Below are 20,571 nucleotides of genomic sequence, written 5' to 3' on the forward strand. Positions count from 1 at the left end.
ACGAAGTGAAAAGAACTCAATTAACTTTGTCATTATATTGTAGAGGAGAGATCTGAGTTCTGAAGATCTGATTTCAGAACTAGTACGTTTATCATTTTGATGCATCATAGAATATGAATACAGTAAAATAATCCGCTGAGACTTACTTAGGTACACAAAGAAGGCATAATTAAAAGTAAGCATCATTACTATCACTGTCCTGAGGCATTTTCCTCGTCTTCTCTTTCATTTGGGCAAATGTGAATCTGTCTTTGTCTCTCTAACCAGATCATTTATTGAAGCACATATAAGAGTCCACTATAGTTGGAATGGCATTGACTTCATCAGGACTCAGCCTCGTTCTTCTCTTACACTCCTACCAACACAGGTTCATGTCTCATGAGCAGGCTTGGCTGTCCATCATAATGTTGGCTCAGATTGATCTCAAAATTGATGAAAAAAATCCACTAAGTTTTAAAGTGTTTCTAGTCTTTCTGTACCTCTGCAACTTACTCCAAAGATCCAGGCCCAGGATCTTATAATTTTTAAATTTAACTTCTAAATTTCATGTTATTAGGTCCAACCTCACACATGGGAGTCATTTTGAGTGATGAATCTGTCCTAATATAGGTTCACTTTCAGCACCTCTGTATCATTCCAGATGCATCTCCTTTGCACCATTAAATTAGCTGATGATACAAAAGAGGAAAGGAACAGGCCTGACAACAAAGTCCTGAATCTGATAATCAGCTTATTTAATGAAATTATGAATATTGATAAACTATTTAAATAGTTTCTTCATGTTGTCCACAAGAACTTCACAAGGTCCCTTGTGGGATAACCGTGTTGTGATATAACTAGAATTGGGTTGATCTACCAGTTTCAAAGGGCTTCCCTATTGCTCAGTGGTGAAGAATCTACCTGCAATGCAGGAGACACAGGAGATGTAGGTTTCATCTGTGGGTCAGAAAGATTCCCCTGGAGAAGGAAGTGGCAACCCACTGCAGTATTCTTGCCTGGAGAATTCCACAGGCAGAGGATCCTGGTAGGCTATAGTCCAAAGGATCACAAAGAGTTGTACACGATTGAGCGACTAAGCACACAGCACCATTTTCATAAACCCATCTTAAACAAAATTAAATATTTTTCTTAAGATTCTTATGCAGATTAAAATCTGTTTCATACTGTTAATACCTTCATTTTAATGGAACTTATGCTTTGAAAATTCATTTTAAATGCATGCTTGGAATTATCACTAAGGTCATCGAACTGTTTTCTATCATTACAGTTTTCTTTCATGGAATAACCGGCTTAAGTATGCTGAAATTTTACAGTGTACTGTTAGAAATAAGAGGATTGTTTAGAGGCAACTTAGTGGAAGTTGAGGAGTAAAGGAAGCATCCCCAGAAAATACTCTGTTCAATTGACCTGACGTTTTTCTATATGTGATGGTTTTAGTAAAGTCCACAATGCCTTCCACACTCTTCTCTTCAAACATTAGAACCTAAGTCCTCACCACTGAGTGTGCAGGACTTAGTGACCATTTCTAAAGAATACACATGACTGACATGACAGTGTGTGACCAAGTCATACCTGGTGTGGAGGCTTGCCTCCTCCCTCTCTGGGGTCACTGGCCCTGAGGAAATCTATCTGTCTCTCAAGTGACCTGCAGAGATGCCCAGCTGGTCAGCTACTGAGGGCCTCCCCGCAAAGCCAGGAGAGTGAGCCAACTTGGAAGCAAAGCCTCCAGCCCAGCTGAGCCTCCAGGTGACAGTGGCCCAGGTCAATACCCTGACTGCTACCCATGCATAGTGATTCAGAACCAGACAATGAAGCCCCTTCCTCATTCCTGACCCACAGGAGCTCTAAGAATATGGAGGGGTGCTGTCCTAAGCCAATACGTTTTCTGGGAAATTAGGACTATGCATCAAATACAATGGCTTCCCAGTGGGCACAAGTGGTAAGGAAGCTGCCTGCCAATGCAGGAGACATAGTACATGCAGGTTTCAATCTCTGGGCTGAGAAGAACACCAGGAAGAGGGCACTCCAGCATTCTTCCCTGGAAAATCTCATGGACAGGGACGCCTGGTGGGCTACAGTCCATAGGGTGGCAAAGAGTCAGACATGACTGAGCAACTTATCTTGCATGCACGCAGGCATCTAATACAATAGGTGCTATGTGATGTTGTTTTTACTTAATAACTTAGATCCAGTATTACAATTATTTTGCATGCTAAGTCACTTCAGTAGTGTCTAGTTCTTTGTGACCACCTGTGGACTATATTCTGCCAAGCTTCTCTGTCCATGGGAAGCTCCAGTCAAGAACAGTGCAGTAGGTTGTTAGAGATTTATATATTCAAAAACACAGCCACATTGTAAATTTGAGTGGCAAAAAAGTAAAGAGTTTTTAGTTTGCAAAATGTCTTTATTCCTCACTAGAATTGTCTACTTCAAGAAGCAAATAATGCCTCTAAATACCCCTAATTAGCATACACAGTGGGGCAGATACTTGGATTTGCCCTACTGTGTAGGGCATGGTGCCCCATTGTTGTGTGTTAAAGAGAAAGAAATTTCACAATTAAGAAGGCAGTCAAGATATGAATGGAACGTACAGGTACATCTTGGAGCAGGTGCCCAGCCATCTCTGGTACATGTTGCAACAGTTCCATGGATCTCAGGAATAAAACCCTTTTTACACTCATAAGTGACTGTATCTTGACCTCTGTATTTGCTTAATTCAGGTCTGTACACACCGTTTGGAATATGAGGAGGATCACATATTATTTCTGAAAAGAACAAAGGTATGTTGACAATATATAAATCACATCCCTTAAAATAATCAATTATATATAAAATATAAAAGTGGATGTTATTAATTTGTTCTTCAGTTCAGTTCAGTTCAGTTCAGTCTACAGCACAAGTCAGTAAAATGAGCACAGCCTCATGTCCTCCTGCTGTATCACTTACATTTCCCTTCACTGTATTTCTCATCTGATGTATCTGTACCCTCGCTACACTTGAACCCTCTTTCTCCACAGTCAACACACACTTCATGATATTTCACATCTGGAAAACAATTCATGATGTATTGTTGTAGCCACCTGTTCTGGGAAACAAACTCACTCAGAAGGACGATGCAGATAGTGAAGTGCAGTTTATTACACCAGCGGGCCCAAGGCAGAGTCTCCTCTTAGCCAAGGACCCCAACCAGCATTAGTGAAAACCTTATATACCCTAAGTGTACGTGCCCAAACCCACCTCCCCAAATTCCTTGAAACTAGTCTGAACAAAGGAAAAGAAAGATACAATCAAAGTTAACCCGTGATTCATATAACTTAAGTGTAGATAGTTAACAGTGGGCAATTATCAACAGGCCTGTGGTCACACCCTAATAAGCATAATAGAATTTATTATTCTATTTGGTTACACAGATAATTAGGGCATTCTTTAGGCAATGGAGAGTCTAGGTATGAGTCCTGGAGCTCTTCCATCAGGGGGTCTGGTTTTCCAGTTGGTATGTCATTTCCATAGATACTGGGCATAGAGCTCAAAGTCTACAGTCCAGCCCAAGATGGAGTCCTGTTTTCAAGATGGAGCCCGTTCTGTCTGTTTCCTCCTTCAGTATCAATTCAGCTATTCTTTCTACTTTCTGCAAGTTTCTCCGCTTCTGTATTTCTCACAAGTACTACTGGCAAATATACTCCTCCCTCCAGACACTTGTTGCAATAGCACACCCTGTCTTTTTGAAGTAGACTTAAATAGAGGGGTTGCATAGGGCAATGAAATTAATGTTGAAGAGTCCGAAATGCAGTACTTGGATGCAATCTCAAAAATGACAGAATAATCTCTGTTCATTTCCAAGCAAACCATTCAATATTAAAGTAATCCAAGCCTATGCCCCAAACAGTAATGCTGAAGAAGCTGAAGTTGAAAGGTAGAACTTTTAGAACTAACACCCAAAAAAGACATCCTTTTCATTTTAGGGGACTGGAATGCAAAAGTAGGAAGTCAAGAAACACCTGGAGTAACAGGCAAATTTGGCCTTGGAGCATCGAATGAAGCAGGGCAAAGGCTAATCGAGTTTTGCCAAGAAAACGCACTGGTCATAGCAAACACCCTCTTCCAACAACACAAGAGAAGACTCTACACATGGACTGTACAGATTGTCAACACTGAAATCAGGTTGATTATATTCTTTGCAGCCAAAGATGGAGAAGCTATATACAATTAGCAAAAACAAGACCAGGAGCTGACTGTGGCTCAGACCATGAGCTCATTATTGCCAAATTCAGACTTAAATTGAAGAAAGTAGGGAAAACCACTAGATTATTCAGATATGACCTAAATCAAATCCCTTATGATTATACAGTGGAAGTGAGAAATAGATTTAAGGGACTAGATCTGATTGATAGAGTGCCTGATGAACTATGGACTAAGGTTCGTGACATTGATCTGATAGATAGAGTGCCTGATGAACTATGGATGGAGGTTCGTGACATTGTACAGGAGAAAGGGGCCAGTATCATCACCATGGAAAAGAAATGCAAAAAAGCAAAATGGCTGTCTAAGGAGGTGTTACAAATAGCTGTGAAAAGAAGAGAAGCGAAAAGCAAAGGAGAAAAGGAAAGATATAAACATCTGAATGCAGAGTTCCAAAGAAGAGCAAGGAGAGATAAGAAAGCCTTCCTCAGTGATCAATTGAAAGAAATAGAGGAAAACAACAGAATAGGAAAGACAAGAGACCTTTTCAAGAAAATCAGAGATGCCAAGGGAATATTTCATGCAAAGATGGACTCGATAAAGGACAGAAATGGTATGGACCTAACAGAAGCAGAAGACATTAAGAAGAGGTGGCAAGAATACACAGAAGAACTGTACAAAAAAGATCACGACCAAGATAATCACGATGGTGTGATCACTCACCTAGAGCCAGATATCTTAGAATGTGAAGTCAAGTGGGCATTAGAAAGCATCACTACGAACAAAGCTAGTGGCGGTGATGGAATTCCAGTTGAGATATTTCAAATCCTGAAAGATGATGCTGTGAAAGTGCTGCACTCAATATGCCAGCAAATTTGGAAAACTCAGCAGTGGCCACAGGACTGGAAAAGGTCAGTCTTCATTCCAATCCCAAAGAAAGACAATGCCAAAGAATGCTCAAACTACCTCACAATTGCACTCATCTCACACGCTAGTAAAGTCATGCTCAAAATTCTCCAAGCCAGGTTTCAGCAATATATGAACCGTGAACTTCCAGATATTCAAGCTGGTTTTAGAAATGTCAGAGGCACCAGAGATCAAATTGCCAACATCCGTTGGATCATGGAGAAAGCAAGAGAGTTCCAGAAAAACATCTATTTCTGCTTCATTGACTATGCCAAAACCTTTGACTGTGTGGATCACAATAAACTGTGGAACATTCTGAAAGAGATGGGAATACCAGACCACCTGACCTGCTTCTTGAGAAACTTGAATGCAGGTCAGGAAGCAACAGTTAGAACTGGACATGGAACAACAGGCTGGTTCCAAATAGGAAAAGGAGTACGTCAAGGTTGTATATTGTCACCCTGCTTGTTTAACTTATATGCAGAGTACTTCATGAGGAACGCTGGGCTGGAAGAAGCACAAGCTGGAGTCAAGATTGCCGGGAGAAATATCAATAACCTCAGATATGCAGATGACACCACCCTTATGGCAGAAAGTGAAGAGGAACTCAAAAGCCTCTTGATGAAAGTGAAAGAGGAGAGTGAAAAGGTTGGCTTGAAGCTCAGCATTCAGAAAACAAAGATCATGGCATCTGGTCCTATCACTTCATGGAAAATAGATGGGGAAACAGTGGAAACAGTGGCCGACTTTATTTTGGGGGGCTCCAAAATCACTGCAGATGCTGATTGCAGCCAGGAAATTAAAAGAGGCTTACTCCTTGGAAGGAAGTTTATGACCAACCTAGATAGCATATTAAAAAGCACAGACATTACTTTGCCAACCAAGGTCCGTCTAGTCAAGGCTATGGTTTTTCCATTGGTCATGTATGGATGTGAGAGTTGGACTGTGAAGAACGCTGATCGCTGAAGAATTGATGCTTTTGAACTGTGATGCTGGAAAAGACTCTTGAGAGTCCCTTGTATTGCAAGGAGATCCAACCAGTCCATTCTAAAGGAGATCAGTTCTGGGTGTTCATTGGAAGGACTGATGCTAAAGCTGAAACTCCAATACTTTGGCCACCTCATGTGACGAGTTGACTCACTGGAAAAGACTCTGATGCTGGGAAAGGTTGGGGGCAGGAGGAAAAGGGGACGACAGAGAATGAGATGGCTGGATGGTATCCCCGACTCGATGGACATGAGTTTGAGTGAACACCGGGAGTTGGTGATGGACAGGGAGGCCTGGCGTGCTGTGATTCATGGTATCACAAAGAGTCGGACACGACTGAGTGACTGAACGGAACGGATATGCCAATAAAATGGACAACCTGAAAGAAATGAGTATATTCTTAGAAAGGTTTAATCTTCCAAGGCTGAACTAGGAAGAAATAGAAATTTTGAACCAGCCAATTACATTCACTGAAATCAAAATGATCAAAAAACTCCAAAAAATTAAAGCACAGGACCAGATGGCTTCACAGGTGAGTTCTATCAAAAATTTAGAGAAGAGTTAATGCCGATTCTTATAAAACTTTTCAAACAACCGCAGAGGAAGGAACAATTCCAAACTCATTCTACAAGGCCATTGTCACTCTTACACCAAAACCAGACAAAGAAAACACACACAGACAATAATTATATGCCAGTATGGCTAATGAAAATAGATGGAAAAATCCTCAAGAAAACGCTAGCAAACAGAATTCAAAAACATATTAAAAAGATAGTACACCATGATCAAGTTGGGATGCAAACATTCCTCAGTACACACAAACCCATCTATGTGATATACCATATTAACAAATTGCAATATAAATCCATATGGTAATCTCAATAAATGCAGAAAAAGCTTTTGAAAAAATTCAACACCCATTTATGATAAATACTCTTCAAAAAATGAGCAAAGCAGGAACCTACCTCAACATAATAAAGGCCATATTTGAGAAACCCAGAGCAAACATTATTCTCAATGGTGAAAAACTGAAAGCATTCCCTCTAAGATCAGGAATAAACAAGGGTGCCCACTCTCACCACTATTAGTCAGCATTGGTTGGAAGCCCTAGCTATAGCAATCAGAGAACAAAAAGAAATAAAAAGAATCCAGATTGGAAAAGAAGAAGCAAAACTCTTATTGTTTGCAGACAGACGATACTACACATAGAAAACCCTAAAGATATTCTCAGAAAATTACTAGAGATAATCAGTGAATTTAGCAAAGTGGCAGGATACAAAATGAATACACAGAAATCCCTTGTACTCCTAAGTACTAACAATGAAACATCAGAAAGAGATATTGTTATCAATCCCATTTACCATCACAACAAAAAGAATAAAATGCCTAGAAAAAAACTACCTGAGGAGACATAAGAGCTGTATACACAAAAGTATATGACACTGAGGAAAGAAATCAAAGACAACATAATCGTATGGAGAGATAGTCCATGTTCCTGGGTTGGAAGAATCAACATTGTGAAAATGACTATACTACCCAATATAATATACAGATTCAGTGCAATCTGTGTCAAATTACCAATGGCGATTTTCACAGAACTAGAACAAAAAGCCCCACAATTCATAGGGAAACACAAAAGACCCTGAAGAGCCAATGCAATCTTGAGAAAGAAAAATAAAGCTAGAGGAATCAAACTTGCTGACTTCAGACTGACTATAAAGCTAGAATCATCCAACCCTTATGGTACTGGCACAAAAACAGAAATATAGACCAATGGAACAAGATAGAAAGCCCAGAGATAAACACACACACCTATGGATAGCTTATGTTTGAAAAGGAGGCAAGAATATAAAATGTGCCAAAGATAGTCTCTTCTATAAGTGCTGTGGAGAAAACTTCACAGTTACATGGAGAAGAATGAAATTAGAATACTTTCTAACATCATACACAAAGATTAACTCAAAATGGATGGAAAACACAGGCAGAATACCCTATGTCATAACTCACAGCAAGATCCTCTATGACCCACCTTCTAGAGTAGTTGAAGCAAAAGCAAAGATAATCAAGTAGGACATAATTAAACTTAAAAGCCTCTCCACAGCAAAGGAGACTATGAATAAGGTGAAAAGACAATGCTCAGAATGGGAAAAAATAATATCAAATGAAACAACTGACAAAGGATTAATTTCCAAAAGATTCAAGCAGCTCATACAAATCAATACCAGAAAAACAAACAACCCAATCAAAAAGTGGGGAAAAGACCTAAACAGACATTTGTCCAAAGACCTACCATCGCTAATAAACACATGGATAGATGCTCAACATCACTCATTAGAGAAATACAAATCAAAACTACAATGAGATAGCACTTCACACCAGTCAGAATGGCCATCATCAAAAAGTCTACAAACAATAAATGCTGGAGAGGGTGTGGAGAAAAGGGAACCCTCTTGCACTGTTGGTGGCAATGTAAATAGATATAGCCACTATGGAGATTCCTTAAAAAATGAGGAATAAAACCACTATATGACCCATCAATCCCATTCCTAGGTGTATACTCTGAGGAAACTATAATTGAGAAAAACACATGTACCCCAATATTCACTGCAGCTCTATTTACAACAGCTAGGAGATCGAAGCAACATAGATGTCCATTGACAAATGAATAGATAAAGAACCTGTGCTGCATATATACAATGGAATATTACTCAGTCATAAAAAGAAATGCATTTGAATCAGTCCTATAGAGGTGGATGAACATAGAGCCTAGAATACAGGGTGAAGCAAGTCAGAAAGAGAAAAACAAATATCATATACTAACACAAATATCATAACACACATGGAATCTAGAAATATTGTACTGATAGTCCTATTTGCACACCAGTAATAGAGACACAGATGCTGAGAACAGACACAGATGCTGAGAACAGACTTATGGACAGGGCTGCCAGGGAGGAAGTAGAGGGTGGGATGTATGGAGAGGGTTAACATGGAAACTTACACTGCTGCTGCTGCTGCTGCTAAGTCACTTCAGTCATGTCCGACTCTGTGTGACCCCATAGACGGAAGCCCACCAGGCTCCCCCGTCCCTGGGATTCTCCAGGCAAGAACACTGGAGTGGGTTGCCATTTCCCTCTCCAATATGTGAAAGTGAAAAGTGAAATTGAAGTCGCCCAGTCGTGTCCGACCCCCAGCGACCCCAAGGACTGCAGCCCACCAGGCTCCTCCACTACGATATGTAAAATAGACAGTCAATGGGAATTTGCTGTATGACTCACGGAACTCAAACCAGAGCTCAGTAACAACCTAGAAGGGTGGGATGGGCAGCCAGCTGGGAGGGATGTTCATGTGGGAGAGGACACGGGTAAATCTATGGCTGATTCCTGTTGATATTTGGTAGAACCCACGACTGAGCGACTGAAGTGAACTGAACTGATCTGAACATAAGTCTGTCAAGCAATTATCCTTCAATTAAAAATAAATAAATATAAAATAAACAACCACCCACCCCCAAAATTCCATATGCCAATGGACCCAGGAGAAGGCTTTCTCGTGCATGCATGAGGTAAAAGGCAGACAGATCTCTGTCTTAACTGTGATGCCCGCAGTGGCTCATGAACCATCATGCATGGAGCTAAGTCCTTCTGTGAAAGTCCGGGTTTTCACAGGAGGACCTCTGTCTGCTTCATTCATACACCCTTCCACCCTGTGGCCAGATCCCTGTGGTTACAACTAACTCAGACGGAAGAGCAACCTTTGACAGATCACCAGGGAGCTTGCACAGAAATTTGGCTTAAATCTGTGACCCAGTACAGGAACACAAGATTAAGATGTAGTGCTACATTGGGGGAAACAAAGGACAGGCTGTCAGTACCATTTCTGGTGCACTAATGTATCTAGAGAAGACATGAGGCACAGAAATTCTGACAAAACGGGATAAGAAGTGTCAGCAGGTGCCACTATAGAAGATCTGAGAGAGCTGCGGAATCTCTAGCCGGGTTGAAGGAAGTTGTCTCTCACCCAAAGGAGCCTGGTACTTTAATTAGGAAAACAGCACCACAAAACTTCAAGGAAGATCAACTCAAAGTATCTTGACACCAACAAAGTTTAAAAATCCTCAGCATTCACATACAAAGATTGGAGATCTGTGATTTATCCAGTGAAGAATTCAAAATAGCTGTTTTTAATAACTCAGTGTGTTCTGGAGGAGATCAAATAGCTATAACCTGGTTAATTTGGGACAGTGGATGTTTTGGACTAATATGGACAACATAAATACATTTTAGGACTAGTGGACATATGGCATAAGGATTGATGAGAAAAATGAAAACCTAAACTTTATAATCCATAAACCATTTTATAATGTTCAAAAATAAGATTCCATTATGATAACATTAAATACAGTTACCCTGAACATTGATGAGTCAAAACATTTTACTTGATTATGGAATGTTAACACAGGACTTGCTTTGATTCTTGGATGTACATAATAATGCAAACTAACTTTATTTACTTTCTTGTTTACATGTGGGGGTTTTTGTTTTTAAAATTATTTTGTTAAAAAAAATAACCTCAATAAAGGTTTATTGCTGTTTTTTAAAATAAATAAATAAATAACTCACTGTGCTATAGAAACTACAGTAAGATAGTTGAACAGAAGCAGAAAAACAATAAGCAAATGAACGACAAGCAATGGACAAAACAAGCAGTTTAATGAAAACATAGAATCATAAAAAATCAGAAACTCTGGTGCTGAAGGATCCAAGGATGAAATGAATAAATTCATTAAATAGCATCATCCACAGAGTGAAAAAAAAAAAAAAAAAAACAGAAGAATCTGTGAGCTAGATGACATATCAAAGTTATCCTGTCAAGGGAGATTAAAAACAAAACAAAATTTTAAAACAAAAGTATGAAAAAAAAAAAGAAAGGCTACATGATCTATGCTACATTGTCAACAGAACCACTTTGCAAATTATTGAAGTTCCAAGAGGAGAAAAGGAGATGAGGCAGAAATCATATTTAAGAAGTAATGGCTGAGAACTTCCCAAAAGGCAACACACTCCAGTACTCTTGCCTGGAGAATTCCATGGACAGAGGAGCCTGGCGGGCTACAGTCCACCGGATCGCAATGAGTCAGACACGACTGTGCGACTAACTTTTCCCAAATCAAGGATGATATTTGAATATCTAAGTTCAGGAATCTTACAGGTGACCAAACCAAATCAACTTAAAAAATCCTCTACAACACACATTTATAATAAGGTTGCAAAAATCAAAGAAAAATAGAGAAGCCTTCAAGACGCATGAGGAAAAAACAAACAAACTAAGAAAACGAAAACCTTGGAATTTACTAAGGAGCCTTCATTTGGATCTTAGCAAATGTCTCAGCAGACACCTAGTGGGCCAGGAGAAAGTGAGATGATATATCCCAAGTTTTGAAAGAGAAAACAGCCAAAGAAGAATACTTTATTTGAAAATATCATTCAGAAAATAAAAAATATAAAGACTTTAACAGACCAACAAATATTGAGGAAATTGAACACAGTTGTGATTCATGGGGTCGCAAAGTCAGACACGACTGAGCGACTGAACTGAACTGAAGACCTTTCTTGAGGAGGGCATGGCAAACCACTCTAGTATTCTTGCCTGGAGAACCCGGTGAACAGAGGAGGCTGGAGGGCTGCCGCCCACAGGTCTCGAAGAGTCAGATACAACTGAGGTGACTGAGCAGGCACACAGACCTTCCTTACTGAAACACTAAAAGGAATTATTCAAGCTGAAGTAAAAGAATGCTACTTAATTCCATGAAAATATGCAGTACACTGATAAATTTAAGTGCACATTCACATTCAGAACACTATAGTACTTTGATATGGAATGTTAAACACTTTAAGAGTTAAACTGAAAGAATATAAAAATTACTATAGCTACGATAATTTTTTAATAAAGTACACACCATCAAAAGAGGCAAATCATGACATCAAAAAAGATAAAATGGAGAAGGGTAAAAGGAAGGAGATTTAATATGTGGTTGATGTTCATATATTATCAGCATAAAATACACTGCTCTCTCTGTAAGGTGTTTTATGTAAATCTCATGATAAACAAAGCAAGAATGCATACTAGATTCACAAACTTAAAGAAAAGTTTATTAAATGCATACTACTATGACAGAAATCATGAATTCACAAAGGCAAGCAGTCAGAGGTAGAAAGGAATTAGGAAACTATAAAACATCTTGTAAAAAAAATCATATATCCTTATCAATCAATAATGACTCTAAATATAAAGGAATGAATGTTTGCATGCTAAGTCACTACAGTTGTGTGACTCTTTGAGGCTCCTCTGTCCATGGGATTTCCCAGGCAAGAATGCTGGAGTGGGTTGCCATTTCCTCCTCCACTCTTTTCTTCTATCTCAATGAAATTCTTAAGCAATTACTTTGAGTTACTTATCAGACAAATCGTCCATATCCATTAATTGGGGTCAGTAACTGAAAAACTATTGTGTTTCTCTGTTAATGTTTTAGTCCTTTGATGTCTGTGTCCCTTGAACTCTCACACTGCTGTGTTTGCATTTAAAGAAGCAGTCACTCCCTCCAGTCTTTACAGACTGACTTGGGGAGGGAAGTACACTGTCACACTGATAGGGATTTAGAGACTTTTTCAGACCTTTTTTAAGGATACACCTGTCCCATGTACTCAGTTCCTCCTAGGAGAGAATTCTGAAGCTCATATGCTTCTATCAACACAGCAAAGACAGTCTCTGTGCCAACAGCTTCCTGGCTGTTTCCCTGGGGCAATGCCAAATGCTCACATTCATGTGCTTTCTCTCAGACCCATGGGGACAGGTTGGCTTCTAGATGTCCCACAGGCCATCTGTAAAGGTCTAGATGACACCGTGGGGACCTACACAGGGAGCTGGCCCTGGGGAGGGGGATGTGGATGAGATGAGGGGACCAGGGGTGAGCAGGACCACAAGCACAGTGTCTGCAATGATTTGGGGCTCCCTGGTGGGGTCTCCACATGGTCAGGAGGACCCATGGTCCTTGAAGAATTCTAGACATGGATGCTGTGCTCCTGGCCTCTCCCCACCTCCCAGCCATGCAGGTGACCCCAGTGTCCTGAATAAGGGGAAAGAGAAGTGCACTGGAAGATGAGGACGCCGCCCTTTTTCACACACTCTTATTTTCCTCACAGGTAAAATCCTGTGCTGAGGGGTCTGTCTTGGCATTAAGCAGTGCCACTTCAGGGGCAAAATGAGACTCCTCCTCTAACCCTCAGTGATACGTCCAATCTTGTATCTTTGTGCTCTAGCAGCATGCTGTCATGTCTCTGCTAGGCTCCTGGAGACCCCCACAAATATACCATCATTATCCACAAAAGATGGTCTAAGTCTGAGTTTATACCAGGAGAGACAGTGAGATTCCTGCCATCTTTCTGACCTCACTCTGTTATTACAGGTTTCTTCTTTGTGGATCTTTTCCTATTTTCTTGAGCAATGTCTATCAATACGTACATGTATTTTGTTATATCCTTATCAAGAAGTCCGTAGGTATACTCACAGACACTTATAAAAAATAAAATTAAATAAGTCCTTTGGCAAAATGAAAATTTGATACAAACTTATGGAGTGGATAATACAGCTGAGTCTTAGAAAATTTTGAACACACTGGGATCTCAGTCCAGTTTATTCACTGACACGGATGCATCTGGGAGGAGGAGACCAGCCATCCTCTGTGCAGGTCATTGTGTTCTGATTATTTTGAAGACTGTAGCCTTCATAGCAGCAAACTCTTACAGTTTCACCCTGTAAATATTTTTCTTCACAACGTGGGGTATGTCCATTTTCCAAATAATTGAAAATACATTGTCCTTATGATCATAAAAGCAATATGAAAGAAATACGACATAAATTGGGTAAAATAATAAATTAAAATTAATCTTATAGAATTTACATGAGAATGAATTAGTATTCAAATATATCAACTAAGAATAAAAATAAAGCTTTTAAACATGTTTGTTAGAAATGAAGATCAACATTCCATATTATTTGTCCTTAGTTTATGATTAAAATATATATAAATGATACAGATATTCTTGTTAAGTGTCTGTATCTCTCACAGGACTTACATGAAGAGCCTCTAGTAAACGGAAAATCTGTTGGATGTTTCTACTCATAGAACTCATCCCTTGGCCTTACTGTTTTTATACAACACTTAATTGTACTCACTTATATATCCAGTTTATATGTCCATTCTAAAGGAGATCAATCCTGGATGTTCATTGGAAGGACTGATGCTAAAGCTGAAACTGCAATACTTTGGCTACCTCATGTGACGAGTTGACTCACTCACTGGAAAAGACTCTGATGCTGGGAAAGGTTGGGGGCGGAAGGAGGAGGGGATGACAGAGAATGAGATGGCTGAATGGCATCACCAACTCTGTGGACATGAGTTTGAGTGAACTCTGGGAGTTGGTGATGGACAGGGAGGCCTGGCGTGTTGTGATTCATGGGATTGAGGAGAGTTGGACACGACTGAGTGACTGACCTGAACTGAAAATATATCCAGTTTAAGTATGCTGAAATTTTACAACGTACTGTTAGAAAAAATATAATTGCTACTTTAGAGGCAGGAAAGAAGTTAAGGAGTAAAGGAAGCATCCCCAGAAAATACTCTGTTCAGTTGACCTGACGTTTTTCTATATTTTATGGTTTTATGAAAGTCCACAACGCTTTCCACATTCCTCTCTCCAAATATTAGAGCTTGAGTCCTCACTACTGAGTGTGCAGGACTTAGTGACCATTTCTCATGATTACACATGACTGATGAGACAGTGTGACAAACTCATACCTGGTGTGGAGGCTTCCTCCTCCCTGTCTGGGGTCATTGGCACTGAGGAAATCTAGCTGTCTCTCAAGCAAGCTGCAGAGATGCCCACGTGGTCAGGTGCTGAGGCCTCCCCCCAAAGCCAGGAGAGTGAGCTAACTTGGAAGCAAAGCCTCCTGTCCAGCTGAGCGTCCAGGTGACAGTGGCCCAGGCCATTACCCAGTTGTCACCCAAACAGAGTGTAACCAAAATTAACCAGCGAAGCTCTTTCCTCATTCTGAGCCACAGGAATTCTAAGAATATGGAGGTGTATTGTCTTAAGCCAATATGTTTTTTAGAAAATTTGTTAATTAGGACTTTATATCTAATACAATGGCCATCCCAGTTGGTGCTAGTGGTAAAGAATGAACCCGCCTGCCAATGCAGGAGATATAGTACAGGCAGGTTCAATCCTTGGATTTGGATGATCCCATGGAGGGGGGCGGGGCATGGCAACCCACTCCAGTATTCCTGCTTGGAAAATCCCATGGACTGAGAAGCCCGGTGGGCTACAGTCAATGGGGAGGCAAAGAGTCAGACATGACTGAAGCGACTTAGCATGCAGGCACGCAGGCATCTACTACAATAGGTGTTAGATAATGTGAGTTTGATATAATGGCTTGGATCCAATATTACAATTGTTTTTCATGCTAAAAATTTCACAATTGCACCCATAAACTATGAAAAATAACTGTGCCTAAATATTCAAACATTTAGCTTTAAGACCACTTTTGGAAAGAGTTCAGTTGTTAATGAGAAGACAAGTGTTGCACTGGAATGTCTGGTGAAGAGTTGTCAAAGCTTCACATTTCTCTTTCACGTTGTGTACTCCTTCTCCTCTTATTTAAAAATATGCTTGTAGCCTTACCTATAATTGATTAATAAACCATCACTCATATACCTGGGAATCAGGAGAAACTGAATTAAATAACATGTCTGCCTGCTCCTTAGCAAGAATAATGGTGATGCAGCCTTTCTTATAAGTGATCTGGGGCCCAAGATGCTTTTAATTGTAACACTTAGGACTGGACAGGGAGCTTTATTGTGCTGTAAATCTTTTTCATGAAGAAAATTGCCAAATGGACTAAAATAACATGCAACAAATTATGAGATGAATAATGCAGAGTGATGCATATTCTATTCACATCTTGAATTTCACAAGGTATCATAAAACTCATTAGAGGTTTTGTTTAAAAGAACTTGAAGACAACTGGATTACTGAAGAAAATGAAAGACAAAAACATCATAATGAAGAACTTATAAGTTTACTTTTTTGGAGTAAAATCTTTGTTTTTACTATTTAATTACTTATATTAATATATTTATACAATTTAATTTTTTGTTTTTCATTAGTTTTTATTGGCATGTAGTTATTTTACATTGTTGGGTTAGCTTCTGTGTACATCAAAATTAATCAGTTACATGAACATATATATATATACATATATATATATATGCATACATAAATATATATCCCTTTTTTTGGATTTCACTCCCATTTAGGTCACCGGACAGCACTGAGTGGAGCTACCTGTGATACACAGTAAGTTCTCATTAGTTATCTATTTTATTCAAAACAGCCAGGACATGGAATCAACCTAAATGTCCATTAACAGAAGAATAGATACAGAAGAAGTGGTACATATATACAATGAAATATTACTCAGCCATAAAAAGGATGGGATTGTGCAATTTGCAGAGACATGGATAGACCTAGAGATTGTCATACAGAGTGAGGCAAGTCAGAAAGAGAAAAATAAATATTGTATAATATTGCTTACATATGGAATCTAGACAAATGATTCAGATGAACTTATTTGCAAAGCAAAAATAGAGATACAGGCATAGAGAATGGGTGTATGGATACCAAGGGGCCCAAGGGTAGAGGGATGAATTAGGAGATTGGGCTTGATATGTATATGCTTCTGTGTAAAAAATAGATAACTAATGAAAAGAACTTATAAGTTTAAAAATAAAAGTGCCAAGCTTTTTTCAAGGTTGTCAATGTTTCCATTTCTCTTTGAAAATAATTTTAAATATTGGCATTACAGTAGAAATTAAGACTGTATTACGCATTTTGTAAAAGGAAAATGTATCTGGTACCCAAGCTGGATTTTTAAAAGCCTTAAACTAACAGTGATGTTAATGACCTTTAATAGGTCTATTAAGGTATAATCTCAATACAGTCAACTGAACATATTTAAAATGAGATTTGAACCTGCAAAAATCACCATATGTAAAAGTATAAAAGTAACCATTGTTCTCCAAAGTTTCCTCATATTACAAGTAAGACTTTCCTAAACATTCTGGAATTATAATCTAGCTTTTCTGTGACAAATTTTCTTTTCACATTTTCATGAGCATATTCACATGGCCCCATAATCTACATAGAGTACCTTTTTGCACTGTGTAACTCAGATGACATAGAAAAGTATTCATTTTTCTTTCCTCTTTTAGGTGAATGTCTGATAATTTTTACATTAAGGTATTCTTATGGTTATCTTACAGTGCAGACTATTTTAACCAGTTGATTCATCAGAAATACACACAAAAGAAAGTAGATAGTTATATTTAGGAGGAAGGCTGAATGTTCATATCTGTTTCAACTTACCCTGTCCATGAGCAGTGTAAAACCATGAGGTGAGAAGGACATTGATTAGCAGCAACATGTTAGATTGTCCCAATGGTACATTCACACAAATAATTCAGTTGCAATGTTTAGGGTTCAAAATCTGCTCCGTTTGCAGTTACCAAGTGTGATTGAATTTAAATGCATTACAATGAAGCTAGTTAATTAGTGCCATTGTGTAAATATCAAAGTTCAAAGTTTCAAGATGTCCCCACTTGTTTCTGTTGGTAGTTTCACAATAAGTTATTGTATTCATCACTTGATATCTATGTGCACAACTTTCTGTGGCTAATGTGGACTGGATCCAAAGCCATATATCAGATACTAACTTTCAATAATATATTTCTAGAGAGTAGGTGAAGTTTTTCCCAGCCATTTGGGTCGTCCGTATTTTCATGGGCTTAAGGAAGTGAATAGATTTTTTAAAAAATTATATTAGATCTTAAAAACAATCACACAAGCTATATAGCACAATCACATTATTTACATGCAATTTATGTGTGGGTTTTATGATTATCAGTTTTCCCAATTTTGTTGACAAATAATAGACATAAAGCACTGAATAAGTTTCAGGTGTATGGCCTAATGATGTAATTTTAATATATCATAAATGATTGCAACAATAAGGTTTGTGAGTATCCATCATCTCATATAGATATAAAATTAAAGAAATAAAAAATTGTGATGAGAACTCAGGACTTACTGTCCTATTAACTTTCATACATAAGATACAGCAGAATTGATCATATTAATCATGTTGTACACCACATCCTTAGTACTAACCTTTCTCACAGCTGGAAGTTGATATCTTTTGACTGGCTTCATCCAGTTCCCCTATCTCCAGCCCTAGCCTCTGATAACCACAAATCAGATCTCTTTTTCAAAGTATTTGTTTGCTCAATTGGCCTATAACATTGTGTTACTTTCTGTTGCATGGTGTAGTGATTCCATGTTTCTGTCCATTTCAAAATAATTGCCACAGTAAGTCTAGTTACCATCTATCAAGATTTTAAAAATTGCATAATTATTGCCTATATGCTCCACATTGAATATTTCATGTTTATGATTCATTTATTTTGCACCTGGAAGTTTATATCATTATCCTCTCCCTCACCACAGGATCTGGAGTGCATCCCCTTAAAAAGACACATACAGAACTTCACTGCAGCACTGCAGCTTTATTCATAAATGGCAAAAATGCAAATTGTTCCCATGAACATTCATAGAATGGATAAAACATTTGTAGCAGTTTTGTACAATGGATTAATATTCACTAATTTAGAAAACAAAATGAAGTACTGCTATAGACAGCAGTTCAGGATAATCTCACAGCTCTCGTAAATGGAAAAAATCAAACACACTCACTAGGTACATATCTTATAATTTCTTTGGTAGGCATTTCAAAAGGTGAAAAACCTCATCATGAAGGTAGTGCCTACGAGATAAGGTGTGGTACGGAATGGGAAGAGACACAAGCAACCTGATGATGTGCTGGACATTTGCTCAATTTAGTTCTGGGTAATAGTTACACAGGTATACATGTGTGTTAAAAAAAAATCATCAATCAGAACACTTAAGATTTACTTTAGGTGTTTATCTATTTTTATGTTTACATTTGCTTTAAAAATTACCATTTTCAGAAGAAAATGTAAAGTTAAAAGTTACTGTTTTTCCTCAAAAGTTCATTTCTCATTGAAACCAAACCTCCACTCCAAAAGTAAATAGTTTAGTTATGGAATATGGAGAGACTTCAAAAAGAATGAAGGAACATTTGGGATGATGAAAATATTCTACATCTTGATTATAGAGTGGTTGTATAGATGTATTGGAGAAGGAAGTAGAAACCTACTCCAGTATTCTTGCTTGGGAAGTTGCATGGACAGAGGAGCTTGGCAGGCTACAGCCCCAGGGGTCACAAGAGTTGGACACAACCTGTCAACTAAACCATGACATAACTATACATATTTTATAAAAGTCATCATATTGCATATTTAAAATAGACATGTTAAAAGTGTCCTCAGCTGTAAAGGTAATGGGAAGTTCCTCAGAGTTCCAGGTGATTAAAAGGAAGGGGGAAATAGAAGGACTGTAGAATTCTCCAAAGAAACTAAAAGACCAAGGTAATAATAGAAGAGCATTTTCTTGAAAGTTAAGAAAAGATAATGAAAACCAAGAGGTTTATATCCATACAACAAGACAGCCAAGCATTAAATGACAGAAAATATTTTTAAATGTGCAAGAACTAACAGAACACTATTGATATACAGATGCACCCCTTCCATAGCTATAGCTACATGCTTAGTCACCCATTCATGTCTGACTCTTTGCTACCCTTTGGATTATAGCCCTCCAGGCTCCTCTGTCCATGAGATTTTCCAGGCAAGAATACAGGAGAGGGTTGCCATTTTTGCCTCCACAGATTCTTTACAACCCAGGAATCAAACTAACATTTCCTGAGTTGCCTGCATTGCAGGCAGATTCTTTAAATGTTGAGCCATCAGGGAGCTGCCTCCATGGATGTAGGGGATTCCTTAAATATGTACTCTACCTTATTCCACCTGAATGAAGAGTTCTAAAGTATAGCAAGAAGAGATAAGAAAGCATTCTAAAGTAAACAATGCAAAATAATAGAGGAAAACAACAGAATGGTAAAGACTAAAGATCTTTTCAAGAAAATTAGACATACCAAGGGAACTTTCATGCAAAGATGGGCACACTGAAGGATACAAACAATATGGACCTAACAGAAGCAGAAGATATTAAGAAGAGGTGGAACAATACATAGAAAAACTGTACAGAAAAGGTCATAATGACCCGGAAAACCATGATGGTGTGATCACTCACCTAGAACCAGATATCCTGGAGTGTGAAGTCAAATGGGCCTTAGGAAGCATTACTACAAACACAACTAGCGGAGGTGATGGAGTTGTAGCTGTGCTATTTCAAATCCTAAAAAACAATGCCGATAAAGTTCTGAATTCAACATGCCAGCTAATTT

The 20,571-nt window shown here is 38.5% G+C and overlaps 1 protein-coding gene across 1 annotated transcript in view; it reads right to left on the reverse strand.

The window, feature by feature from the left end:
- The window catches only part of LOC129551716 (complement factor H-like), a 64,847-nt gene extending 47,171 nt beyond the window's left edge, over window positions 1-17,676 (reverse strand). The window contains exons 1-2 of the mRNA XM_088845165.1: window positions 17,556-17,676; window positions 2,592-2,765 (exon numbers count right to left, since the gene is read on the reverse strand). Of these exons, the coding sequence (XP_088701291.1) occupies window positions 2,592-2,765; window positions 17,556-17,613 (232 nt within the window). The 5' untranslated portion in view covers window positions 17,614-17,676. The remainder of the gene's footprint in view (window positions 1-2,591; window positions 2,766-17,555) is intronic.
- Window positions 17,677-20,571: the final 2,895 nt, after the last annotated feature.

This window comes from Moschus berezovskii, chromosome 17, assembly GCF_049115385.1.
Source record: "Moschus berezovskii isolate FMDL1 chromosome 17, NW_MosBer_1.0, whole genome shotgun sequence".
NCBI lineage: Eukaryota > Metazoa > Chordata > Mammalia > Artiodactyla > Moschidae > Moschus > Moschus berezovskii.